Source organism: Thunnus albacares, chromosome 2, assembly GCF_914725855.1.
Source record: "Thunnus albacares chromosome 2, fThuAlb1.1, whole genome shotgun sequence".
NCBI classification, from domain to species: Eukaryota; Metazoa; Chordata; class Actinopteri; order Scombriformes; family Scombridae; genus Thunnus; species Thunnus albacares.
The window spans coordinates 3,358,449-3,371,365 of record NC_058107.1 but is presented as its reverse complement, the minus strand read 5'-3'; the positions used below and the strand labels follow the sequence as shown (position 1 = coordinate 3,371,365).

The 12,917-nt window shown below is 40.8% G+C and overlaps 1 protein-coding gene and 1 long non-coding RNA gene across 3 annotated transcripts; one reads left to right on the top strand and one right to left on the bottom strand.

Moving 5' to 3' along the window:
* Nucleotides 1-289: 289 nt before the first annotated feature.
* On the top strand, nucleotides 290-10,328 carry ppm1f (protein phosphatase, Mg2+/Mn2+ dependent, 1F). 2 transcript variants are annotated; one of them, XM_044363219.1, is made up of 8 exons: nucleotides 290-481; nucleotides 1,857-2,080; nucleotides 4,508-4,638; nucleotides 4,811-5,007; nucleotides 5,145-5,333; nucleotides 5,499-5,642; nucleotides 6,497-6,590; nucleotides 8,316-10,328. In XM_044363219.1, exons 2-8 carry the CDS (start codon nucleotides 1,917-1,919, stop codon nucleotides 8,705-8,707), a joined length of 1,311 nt encoding a protein of 436 aa, XP_044219154.1. In that variant the 5' UTR covers nucleotides 290-481; nucleotides 1,857-1,916; the 3' UTR covers nucleotides 8,708-10,328. The 2 variants fall into 2 exon arrangements, with proteins under 2 accessions (XP_044219154.1, XP_044219161.1); XM_044363226.1 differs by lacking the exon at nucleotides 290-481 and adding an exon at nucleotides 524-659.
* LOC122990111 lies at nucleotides 9,472-12,139 on the bottom strand. Its single transcript, XR_006405270.1, has 2 exons — nucleotides 12,058-12,139; nucleotides 9,472-11,950 (listed from the first exon to the last, which is right to left on the bottom strand). It is a non-coding gene; the product is annotated as an uncharacterized LOC122990111 (long non-coding RNA).
* Nucleotides 12,140-12,917: the final 778 nt, after the last annotated feature.

Below are 12,917 nucleotides of genomic sequence, written 5' to 3'. Positions count from 1 at the left end.
GTATAAGCTCTACTATTTAAGTATTTTATTGAATCATTTCCACTGAGGTTTTTCCATATCAGGTTTTTCATTTTCGCTTTCCATTTTCAAATTACCACTTCACAATACTGTCATTGTGATATTAAATGTCTTTTTTTCCGTTTTCTTCTAACATTTATCTATAGCGTGATAATCTATAGTGGTATGGCTAAATGAATGGAAGTGGTATGGCCCTTTAAATCTACAGCGGGAAGTGCGTGTTGACGTACAGGAAAGTGGCCCAATAGGAGTTTGACCGCAGATCTCTATACGCTGCTGATAGTGTAAATCACGGTGGTGACGTCGCCAACAGTCTCTTTACCATTAGCTGTGCTAGCGCAGTTTTATGTATGAGCCCAATGAATCTCTTTTGTTTGTCGCTAAAGGGCGTGTTTTCCCTCAGCTGTCGGTCTGTAGTCTGTGTGGGCGTACGAAGGGACTGTTCCTACTTAGCTAGCCCAAGGTAAGATGAACAAACGGGACCGTTATAAGTTACAAACTAGCGTTATTTCGGTCAATTTAACTACGCTGATTGCATACATGATACAGTATCGTTAATGCTTGCATTGTGACAGTCGTACCGTCAACACTAGGGATGGTAACGTGGAGCACACCATGTGAACAATGTCACAACACGGAAAGTAAAGCGAGTTTCTCATGTTCGGCTAACCTGTGTCGCTGCCCGTTTGTAGGCAGTAAAATACAAAGTAACTGTTTTTAAGAAAGTTGAGTAGCATATTGTGACGTTAAATAGCATGTCTAGATAGCTTTGGCACATACCTCTCCCTCCTTCTGATGTAGAAATAATGAGGCACAATTCATGATGTACACAATGGCTACATGTTCGCTGTTATAGCTACAGTTACTTAACTGCTTTCTATGTCGTTCTGGTTGTTTTTATTTGTATGAAATGTCGTTTCAGCAGTATTTTAACTTCAAAGTTGATAGCTGGTCCCCCTCCACTCAAAACTGTTTTTATTCTTGTTCCTTCAGTTGGATGTTTGGCCTTCACTGTACAGAATGATGTATATGCAGAGTTTGACACTAGAAGGCTGTTTTCACATTCATCTGCTGAAAGTGGAAAGTTCCTGTGTTCATTGAAAATCAGATTTGAAGGGATGGGCCTGTAACCATAATCAGAGTAGACCCATTGAAAGAGACATCATAACCAGTTAAGAGCCGATAGTGGTCCAGTTTGCAGCTTCCACAAGTGTGATGTGGAAACTTGAAGCCTCCACCGCACAGATACTGTGAATGGACTTTATAGATCAGCAGGAGACATCATGTGTGCAGCAGTTCAACTTCTGAAATGAAATATACTTACATATTCATAGATTCTGGAATTTTTAATGAGTTCAGAGGAGTAGATGACATTTTAAGGATTTTACATGGTAAAAGTAGAGTATTTTATATGTCATAATACATGTGGAGGGGATCTTTAAGGAAGCCCATTTCCGCTTAAAAAATAACATTACAAGAAGCATGAAAAGTTAGCTATGCTACATATAATATTCATGGTAAGTCAAAATTATGAGATAGCCTAGTAACCAAAATTTCAACTTGCTTATTATTATAGTAAAACTGTTGACTTACTATCTCATAATTATCTTAGTGGGCCTATATAATATTTTTGACTCATAAGTCATAGATTTGGTTACTGGTATTTCATTGTGTGCTGTTATGACAGGTTATAACAATATTATCTATGATATTATCGATTTGTGAAGAGAACTTCAGAGGCGTTCAATTCAAATTTTCCATCTGTGATTTGAACGCTCCGTTCGTTTCCCATCACATGCTTTCAAAGTGACATTCTCTGCCCTTCATGTCTCCACTAGTGACCTGTCGGCCCTGACCCCGTCTTCACCTGAGAGCTTACTACAGCCAGAGTCCGCAGGATGGAGGAGGAGGCGAGGTGCTTCCTGGGGAGGTTTGTGGAGGAGTTCCCAGCTGCTCTGGAGGAAGGCAGTCCGCTGCCTGTCAGTCCTCTGAGCCGCAGAGTCTCCCTGGAGGAGCTGCATGGAGAGAGCCTGGAACTAGGCCTGAGGCTGCTGGCTGCCAGGTATGACTGGGAGGGTGAAGTTCACAAAATGTATTACATGTTTGAAGGATTGCCACAATAAATTAGGGTAAGAAACATTGAATCAAGAGAAAGCTGTATGTATATTAGAAAACTCCGGTGTGCCTTAAAATTGCTGTTTCCATCTGATCACATCTCATCGCAGTCCAACTAAATAATAAGTTTTATCAGTTCTCATAGGAAGTCAGGGGACATAACCCTATTCACACATGAAATATGTCACATTGCTGATTTCATTTATCTATTAAAGTCATGTATTTTTATCATTCAGACATAGGCGTCCATTACACAAATGTTCATTATGGCTTTATTCATTCTGCACCTTGTTACATAAACGTTCTAGTGATTTCTACTTCAAAGTAACTACAGCAGTCTTACCTGACTGCAGCTAATGATACTGTATTGCTGTAACACTTCCACTAGTCATGTTTTTTGTTTGTTTTCACATCATTGTATTTTCTGTATCACAGCATATTTGATATATCACACAGTGAGCTGTACTGTTAGTGTAGTTAGTGCAAGAGTACTTGTTGTATTTGCACTATCCGCCCATCTTGCGTGCGTGCACACTTGTGCATGTGTGGGTGCATTCCTCACATTCCTGACAGCTCTGCTCTTGCCCTGCTCATTCACTATGCAGAGGTTGGCTTTGCAGTTAGCTTCACTCTGCAGGGGTGGACAGAATAAAAGCTGCTGATGCACAGTATAAAAGTAAACCGGGGAGCTGTAACATAACAACAGTACTGAACCCTCACATCTCACTCTGCTGTTATTACAAACGATCATTTGCAAGAGTTACTGTTTTTTTTTTATTTTCAGATGATTTTAAGACTTGCGTAAGAATGGTGCCGGACAAAGTTTTCATCATTAATGGAAATCCTGGCTAGTGTTGAAACAATTAGTCAATGAATCCATTGACTGAACATTCAATCACAGCAATGCTGGTAATTGATCAAGAAAAATGTCAGACATTTACCTGTTTCCAAGTTCTCGAATGTGAGGATTCACTTTTTCTCTTTATATAATTTTAAAGGATAAATCTGGCAAAAAAAAAGACCCAACAATGAATTGATCTAATAATTGATCTAATAGTTCTATGTGTGAGTGTCAAAGCCTCATATACTGTATCTTCATCCTCTGTGTCATAGAGCTCACTGAGTAACTGGACTTGTAGATTCTTGAAGATATTCGGCCTCTCATCTGAAAGGCTTCAGTTCTGAACAGGGTCCGGTTGGTAAAAATAGTCCCCAGCAAAATGCACTATTTCCTGCTGTCTGAGTAATGTTTGCTAAAAACTACAGCAACCAGCTGTTTTAGGAAATAACTGAGCCTTTAAAAAACTGAAATTCTATATTTGTGAAGCTTAGTCTTCAGTAGGAAGTAGTGGGCTCAGGGGCTGAGAGCCACAGACAGAATAGAGAAGTCTGAAAACATAGAGAGACGGACTAACATTGTTAGTTTTACTCTGTAATTATCATAAAGGGTAATTATGTGTAATTATATCACATATGTTTTGGTTTGCCACCTTGGGCTCGAGGAAGTTCTGATGTGCAATTCACTAATTTTTATTATCTAGATAATTAATCAGAGTATTCATAATCAGATTAATTGATAATACAATTGCAGATCTATTCCAGACAGAGGAACTCTATCCAGGCAGGCAGTGAGTGAACACAATGAGATTTGTATTTTAGAAGATGACACATTCATGATGTGAGGTGATTTGCAGCCCAGATGCAGAGGAAACCGTTACAAACCAGGAAGGATGAACATGTTTTTGTCATGGAGTGTGGTGAGACTACCGGGATGTGGACGTCTCATCCTTTTTGTTTTGATGAACGCTGACAATGCTTACGTTTACACATACAGTATGTGTGATTGTCTGAGATCATTTGTCTCCCTTTCTTGCAGTGAAGAGCCTTAGAACCGATCAGCTAAACTTAGAGGAGGAGCATTACAAATGTAATGAAGAATCATTGGTTTATGTGCTCTCTTTTCTGCTCACGTTTTTCTCCAGAGGCATGCCCCATCAGGAAGTCCTCTCATCCTGTCTGCAAAAACATCATTGTTCTCCCCACTTCCTGATTCCTAAACCAAGTCCTCTCTGCAGCAGAAATATAATTCTGTAAAGGGTTGTTTTGATGTTACATTTAAACCCACATGTACCAGCTGCACTCATTAAATGAGCACTGATCACGGTCTTATTTTACCTGCTTGTGTTTGCTAGAGTTGACTTGCTCATTACTGCGCTGAGGTGGATCAGTCACCTCTGGTCTGTGAAGATCCTCAGCCATCCAGGGCATGGTCCACGGGTCTGCCTGTACAGTTGTCTATTATTTGGTTGCATTGTCTGGCTCAGATCTTGATAAGCCACTCATGGTGTATTCCTACTTGTGTTTGTTGGTGTAGGGGTGCTCCTGCAGGCCTCAGTGCCCTCCTGTGCCAGGCGGCGCTGTCCCAGCTGCTGCACATCGACCTTTCACCTTTCCACTGTCCCCAGGAAGCTGAGGCCAACCAGGAAGATGAACAGCAAGTAGTCTGTAAGTGTTTGACTTCACACTCATGTAGGAGGCTGGTTAGGTTGAATTGTATTGTGATGTTTTAACCTACTGCTATGAAAACTCTGGTCTTCTTCATTTCCAGTAGCATCAGTAGTAATAGTAAAAGGCTCTGATTGACTTCTTGTTTATTTCTTCTGTATGTCACCATCAGTACTTCAGTCAGACGCAGTCCAACGTCTCTTCCTCAACAAGCTGATAGACTTAGCGCTGGTATGGCACGAAAACCTCCCCGAGCTTCCTCCCTCCCGGTTCCTCCGCTGCTCCGTTCACGCCATCAAGAACACGAGGAGGAAGATGGAGGACAAACACCTGGCCCTGGCTGAGTTCAACCAGCTCTTTGGAATCAAGGTACCTCGAGTGTAAACCCAAACACTGCTCATCAGGTTTTTGTCCTGTTATTCATGGTTCCGAAAACCCAGAAATCACAACACTGTCAAAGTGATTCAAATGTACCAAACACTTCCTGTCTCTCCACAATGCTCCAGGATGGGTTGGAGCGTGCCTACTATGCTGTATTTGACGGCCATGGGGGGATGGATGCCGCCACCTACGCTGCCGCTCACCTCCATGTTGCTCTGAGTAAACAGCAGACACTGCAGAGTGATGCAGCCACTGCCTTTAAAAGTGCCTTCAAATGCACTGATGACATGTTCAGAGACAAAGCCAAGAGAGAGGTACTGAAGCATCCTCAACACGCAGCTCTCATCTTTTTATTGCATTATAACTACAAAAAAGACCCTTAAATTTACCAAATAATTATTTTATTTACTTATTCTGTCTTTAAATGATGAATTATGAATTGAGTTTTAAAATGGAATTGCAATTGTTTGTGTTGTCAGCGTCTGCGGAGTGGCACTACTGGTGTCGCGGTGCTGATCCAGGGTCAGGAGCTGACAGTGTCCTGGCTGGGAGACTCTCAAGCAATACTGGTTAGAGAGGGACAAGCTGTAACTCTCATGGAACCCCATAAACCAGACAGAGAGGTAGGGATATCACACACACACATACACACACATGCACACACACATACACACATACAGAAAGGTAAGGTCAGAGAATATAAACAAGGATTACTCAGAAATGTAGCAGAATGTATTTTCCAACATGTTTGACACATTTATTGCATTAGACTGGTTCAGCCCAGCAACACTGGAGATTAAGGTGAGATAAACCTTGATAGACTTTGATAGATGCTGAAATTTGGCATCAGTCAGCCATCCATAATGGTGCTGCTGACTTAGGTCACCCTGCTGTGCTGGAGTATGAACTGCTCTACAACAAAGATGTAACATGTTTCCTTACCTGCAGTTAGTTACTACATCACAGAGGCTGCGTTCAGACTGTGAGAACAAACACAGCGTCCTTGTTCATTTGAGACCACTACCATCGTGCCTTAACTTTTGCCTGGATTACAAATCAACATAATTTTGCTGTGTCTTAAGATAAAAGATTGGTAAACCGTGGTGCACTGTTATGTCTGATTAGCCTCTCAGACTGGACTTGCTGGAGTGTATTTCATTTCCCATCCGTACCTGAAGCAACACACCCTCAACCCCACCAACGCGGCCCTGCGCAATAAAAAATTAAAAGGTCTAAACTTTTGGGACCTGCGGGGCTCTTGCAACATTTAAGTCCAAAGTGACACATTGCAAGAATTTTTGGCCAGATTGTCATGAACATAGTTGCTTATTTATGTCTCCTGAGAATAACATGTGGAGTGGAAAAAGTACTACAGTTACAACAAATTACTGCACATGTCAAGATAATATGAATTTGTGTGTGATGAGAGCTAAAGACAGTCAGATGGTAACCGTCTCCTTTGTCCTTATCTGTCCAGGATGAGAAGCAGAGAATTGAGGATCTTGGTGGCTGCATCACCTTCATGGGTTGCTGGCGTGTTAATGGCACGTATGCTGTATCTAGAGCTATAGGTAAGTGTATCTCAACCAACGACAAGAGAGCCAATGCATCTGTGTAGGTATTTCCATTTTCATTTTGGGGTTAATACAGGAATTTCTCAAATACTGATCTTCATTTACTTCAAATACAGAGACAACCAGCGGCCTGTTTCACCAAAATTCCATATACAAGCTGCGACTTGCAACATGAGGCAATTTCCTCTCATGACAATTTCCTCACATGTTAACTAACTCCTCTCATGAAACATCGTACTTGCGATCCATGCATGCAGGAGGACATATTTAACTGGTAATTCAATCCATTCATCCGTTTTTGGCCACTTATCCGGGACTCAGTCGTGGTGGCATCAGACTGAGCTCCTCCTGGGTGATCCTCCAAGGTGTTCCCAGGCCAAGAGAGATATGTGGTCCCTCCAGCGTGTTTTGGGTCTGCCCTGGGGTCTCCTACCAATTGGACTTGCCCGGAACAGCTCCAGAGGGAGGCATACAGGTGGCATCCTAACCAGGTGCCCAGACCGCCTCAGCTGGCTCTACTCTGAGTTTTCCCCGGATGTCCGAACTTCTCACCTTATTTCCAAGGCTGAGCCCAGACACTCTCTGGAGGAAACTCATTTTGGCCGCTTGTATCCGTAATCTTATTCTTTCAGTCTCTACCCAAAGCTCATGACCATAGGTTGGAACATAGACCAACTGGTAGATTGAGAGCTTTGCCTTCTGACTCGGCTCTTTCTTTACCGCAGAAGTCCAGTTGAACGCCCGCATTACTGCTGATGTCGCACCAGTCTGCCTGTCAACCTCACGCTTCATCTGACCCTCACTTGTGAACAAGATCCCGACATACTTAAACTCCTTCACTTGGGGCAGCAACTCACTGTCAACCCAGAGGGAGTAGTCCACCTTTTTCCGGCAGACCACCATGGCCTCAGATTTGGAGGACATCTGCTGGTTCCCTATTGGATCATATCAAGCCTGTTTCAAGGAATCTTGACGTCTGGTTTCATAGTAGTAGTTTTGAGCAGCACACCACAAAGTCTGTGACACCATGTTTCTATCATCTTAGAAATATTTCAAAAATACAATCTATTTGAACTTTAAAAGACACAGGGGCCATTTTACACTGTACAGAACTCAGCTGCCAGGCTTTATACCAGAACTAAGAGATTTGATCACATTACTCCTGTTTTAGCCTCTTTACACTGGCTCCCAGTATGTTTTAGAATATATTTTAAGATCTTACTGATTTGCTTTTAAGGCTCTTCACAGCCTCTCTCCCTGCTATATCTCTGTCCTCTTAGTACCGCACACACCGGTACGTACTTTGAGATGCTCAGGCAGAGGTCTTTTATCTGTTCCAGAGGCTCAGCAACTAAATGGGACAGAGTATTTTCAGGCAGGGCGCTGGGGCGTCGGCTGAGTCAGTGATCTCTTTTAAGTCTCTTCTTAAAACATACTTTTATTGGAGAGTTTTAACTTTCTTTGAACTGTCTTTTATTTCTTTTTTTTAAAAAAAGGGTGAATTTTGCTTGTAGTGTAAAAGTGCTTTGAGAAGACTGGAAAGGCGCTATATAAGTGCAGTTCATTTACCATTTACCATTTTGATGGAATGCCACTGGAGGACCTCTGATGGCTGGATGCTGGCACTGTACTCACCAGCTACACTGGTTCACTACATTGCCTGTCAGTCTGATGAGGTCTTTCGCTTCAGCTGCTAACCACACATCCACATCTCACCTCCAGGTGACTTTGACCAGAAGCCCTACGTGTCTGGAGATGCTGACTGCTCCACAGTCCAGCTGTTGGGGGACGAGGACTATGTGCTGCTGGCATGTGACGGCTTCTTCGATGCAGTCAGACCTTCAGAGGTCCCACATCTGGTTCTGGACGCACTTCAGCAGCCCGGTGACCCCGAGGGAGGAGATAACGCTCCAGCGGAACTGTCGGAGGACGCTGTTGGACTGAGAGTTGCTCAACAGTTGGTGAGTCACGCAAAGGCAGCCGGTTCCAGCGATAACATCACGGTGATGCTGGTGTTCCTGCGTCCACTGGAGCAGCTGCTGGCTCAACACTCCAGCACAGGAACTGCACAAGCAACTCAGGACTCCACTTCCCAAGATGCAGCACAGAAGTGAAGGAGGAGGTCTGCTGCCAAGACACCACTGTGCCAAGCTACTGCCTGACTCATCATTTTTCATACTTTTTTTTTTTTCAGAAAACCTGCAGATTGACAAAGCTCATGTGAATCTAACAGAACACACGAACAAACTGCTTCGGAGGGAAAGTATTGATCCAACCGTATTATGACCATTTGAAAAGGTGTGATGGTGCTGATGCAGGGACAGATAAACCAAGCTGAGCCCCATACTTAACCTGTTACCTTAACCCAGAAACCAGCCAGTATTACACTGGAAAACTAACCCTCACTAGTCTCATTCTCTGAATTCATTCACTGAGTTCAGCTCCGTTCCTTTTTGTGACTTTTCAAAGACATGATGTTCTGGTTTTAACCTTAGTATTGACTGTTTCATGTGATAGTGACTCTTTCTAAAGAGCTTTGTGTTTGTGTGAGATTCTCTTATGGAAGCAAAGAAAGGTCATTTGAATCTCATAAGAAACTGAATAATTGTAATTTTGAACCATTATGAATTCTTGAAATGCCTTTTTTTTAAAATAGTCAATTAATTCAGCTGTATTTAAATTTGAGAATTAAGTATTCAGTAGTGATGAAGTTTCACAATCAGTGTTAATCTGCTTATAAGATTTCAAATCTTTTTGCCTTTCTTTGCCTCTATATCGTCTGTGCCAGGAACTCAAGCTTGTCCTCTATACTGTCATATGTCATTACAGTCTGTTACCTTTTTTAAGCTCTTGTATTAGTATTTTTTGTCAAGCTTCAGTTCTCATCCATGTCATCTAATCCATATATTCGATGCATGGTCAGTATTAAATGTGCTTTTTGGTATGCACTCTGTATCGTGGAGCTTATAGATGCAAAAACAAGTCTCAGTACCTCAGGACCTGCAGTGTTATTGGATTCACACTGACATCCCAAGTAACTCAAACAGTGCCTCCATCAGTCACAGCTCAGTGAAACGCCTTGGAAAGCTCTTGTTGTTGTTGGGTTGCAGTGGACAGTTTTAGTGTTTCATGAGGGAAACTGAATCCTTAGAGGAGCTTTTGCCTTCATCTTCATTCTCAAATATGCCTTCAAGAACTTATATCAGTCTATCTGTAATGCCGAGCTCTGTGACTATTAAAAGAATTACACTGTGCACACTGTAGGAAATGACTTGGATGAAGTCAGTAAATCTTGCAACTGGTCCTAAACTGTAATTTTGAAGGAATAGGAGAATGACACAGTTTGTTTTTTTTTCTATTTCTGAGCGTCATGCAGAAACGGGAACAAAATGACACAGTGATCAGAGAGGCAACTGTATAGTCAGTATTTTAGTCTTAAAGGAGCACAAGTGTGCCAAAACACGAGCTTGGTATGCTTAGGTGAGGTAGTATTGATGTGGAACATTTTATTTACTGAACCACCTGACAGTATTTCTGAGTCCTGTGTTTGATTTTTCATATCTTCAAATAACCATTCTTAACCATGTGTTATTGAGAACATTATCAATATTTCAGCTGTAATGATTTTTGGATTGTAATAACACACTGTAATATTCTGTTTCACTGACAAGATGCTGTTTTGTATGATTTTTATGCTTCAACCGCTGGATTAAAAGCAATGAGGATAGAAAAGAAGATGTGTGTTCATATTTTAAGGCAAGTGAATGGAAGGGAATCCATAAAAGGAAGTGAGGGTTGTTGATTTGTTGATTTGCACAGGTTACTTCCCAAATAACAGAAAACTTATTTACACTGTACAGAAATGTTTTAGCATTAAGAAACGGAAAGAAGAGTTTTGTAAGTTAGGACCTCTGTGTCTGCTTGAAAACTTTTTTTCTGTTTGTGAGGTGTTAGGGAAGATGAAGACTGAAGATGTAGAAGTGCATTAGCTTCAACATAAATGAAATGATCTATATTGCATCTTATATATCAAAGTACATATTTGGAACACGTTCATGTAAACTGTAAGATGCTGAGTCTCCTGAAATGAAGGAGCTGATGGGGTGAAGAAATTTGCATGTAGTTTTCAGTACTATGGTACAGTATGAGAAGTAAGGGCAAATAAAAAGTCACTGTTTTCCACAAATATATTACACTAATATATTTTGTTATAGTGTTATCGCCGTAATCATAACGTGTTCCCTTCAAGTTCTCATTGATGATAATTTCAAGAAATTTAGTGGTTGAGACTTGTCTCAGGTGAGATTTTTCATTAATCTCAATTTTATCACTGAAAATAAAGTTTGATTTGCTGATAGTTGGAATTTGTTGCCATTCAACACATTCAATCCAGAGTTGTCTTCTTTAATCAGTGAGTATACCCTCTGCAAACCTGAATGGAGAACTCTTTAGATCCATTTAGTAAATCCTTTATATGAATAAGGAATAATAATGGCCTAAGAATGGAGCACAGATACACTGAGGCTAGTCTTCCACATCATGTAGTTATTTCAATGAAGTCAATGGGGCAGCCTGTGACATGAGTGGAGTGCACCAGCTAATATTTACTTTTTGCACAATTTATTGTGCTAGCAAATGAGTTTAAAAACAGCACTACAACAAGCAGTGACCTCAGCTACATTCTGAATATGAGATTGGAGCAACAGAAGATATAAAAGGTTGATGAAACATCTGACACGTTACCGTAGGCTCACATACTGTAAATTCAACAAACTCTTGCAGAAATAGTTCTTTCAGTTTGTTGTGAAGACCTCAACCCATCCAACACCTTCGGGATGAACTGCAACACCGACTGTGAGGCAGACCTACCTCATCACCCCACCTCAGTGTCGGACCTCATCAATGCTGTTGTTGACATGTTCAACTAACACCCACAGAGGGAATGTTTGGGTGTCTACATACTTTTGGCAATGTACAGTATAGAACATATAGAGTGCAGATGTGATTTCATCACATTTAGCTGGTGGTCTAACATCTACTGTGCTCTAGTTTTCTGTAATCTTGTGAACACAGTGTGAACACATTCTATTGAGAGGTGAAGGTAAGCGCGGGTTCAGTTTCTGTAACAAAACACACAACACAAACATTATAATCAGGGGTTTTATTTTTAATGCTAAAAAAGTATTCAATATATATACAAATTATTTATTTCATATATACACACAATACCATCTCTACAGCAGCTCTACAGCAGCTCTACAGCAGCTCTACAGCGTGGATGTTGTGTGGAGAGTTGTTGAGCTCTGAGTATTAGTTTGACTGGAAGTCATTGTCATGCTCACAGCTTCTTCCTGTGCCTGAATCAACATGACATTGCACTATGAGTATAAAGCAACAGAGATCTGAAACATTAGCATTAACACTGTTTTGTTGTCTGAAGTTAGTGGGGTCAAGCTGATCTTACTTTTTCATGTTTTTCAGAATGGTTTTTCCAAGTGGTGACTGTGGATTCACACACTTCCTCTTATCTGCTGTTGTTGTGATGCTGGGAGAGAAGAAAGAGGCGCATTAGAGAGAAGCTGAGTAATGCGGAAGATTGACATGTCCACAATGTGGCTTAATTCAGCTCATGAATTTACATAATCTCTGTCTGTGGACAGAAGATATTTGGGTGGTGTACAACTGGCACTGCCTCGATGAGCTTTGTGTTGATCCGGCCAACATAACCATGTTATCACTTGCATTTATTAGAACTGTGGTCTGATTGTCCTGCAGGAAGAAAAGACACAACCTCATTAGCTGCTGATCATCTTTTAAGCCAGTTTAAGCCAGACTTCAGAGGCAGGCAGGAGATGGAAATATTTTAACTTCAAATTCATATTAAATCAGACTGCAGACAATGAAAAAGATGAAAGAAATTATATAAGAAAAATATATAAATGGTTTTTCTTAGATTTACTTGAAAGTGGTATTTGGTTTCCATAAGGTTCTCAGATGTAAGTACAAACCAATTTTTTCCTCTAAATTTAATTGTATTATCCAAATATCAGATGTATAGATGTACTAAACCTTTTTGGTTTTCTTGAAGGACTTTGAGCGGTAAGTTAAAATTATTCAGCTGTCTGCTAATAAAAAGGTTTTACAAAACTTTATCTGTCTGTAATATTTAATAATATTTAAAGTGGTGGAATTGAAGTATATTTATCAAGTACTGCACTTACTCTCAACCACATTTATCTGACAGCTTTACATATTCAGATTATTATAAAAAAATATAATGAACTATTAAATTCTGAGGCCCCTTTGAGGCCACATGTAGGCTGT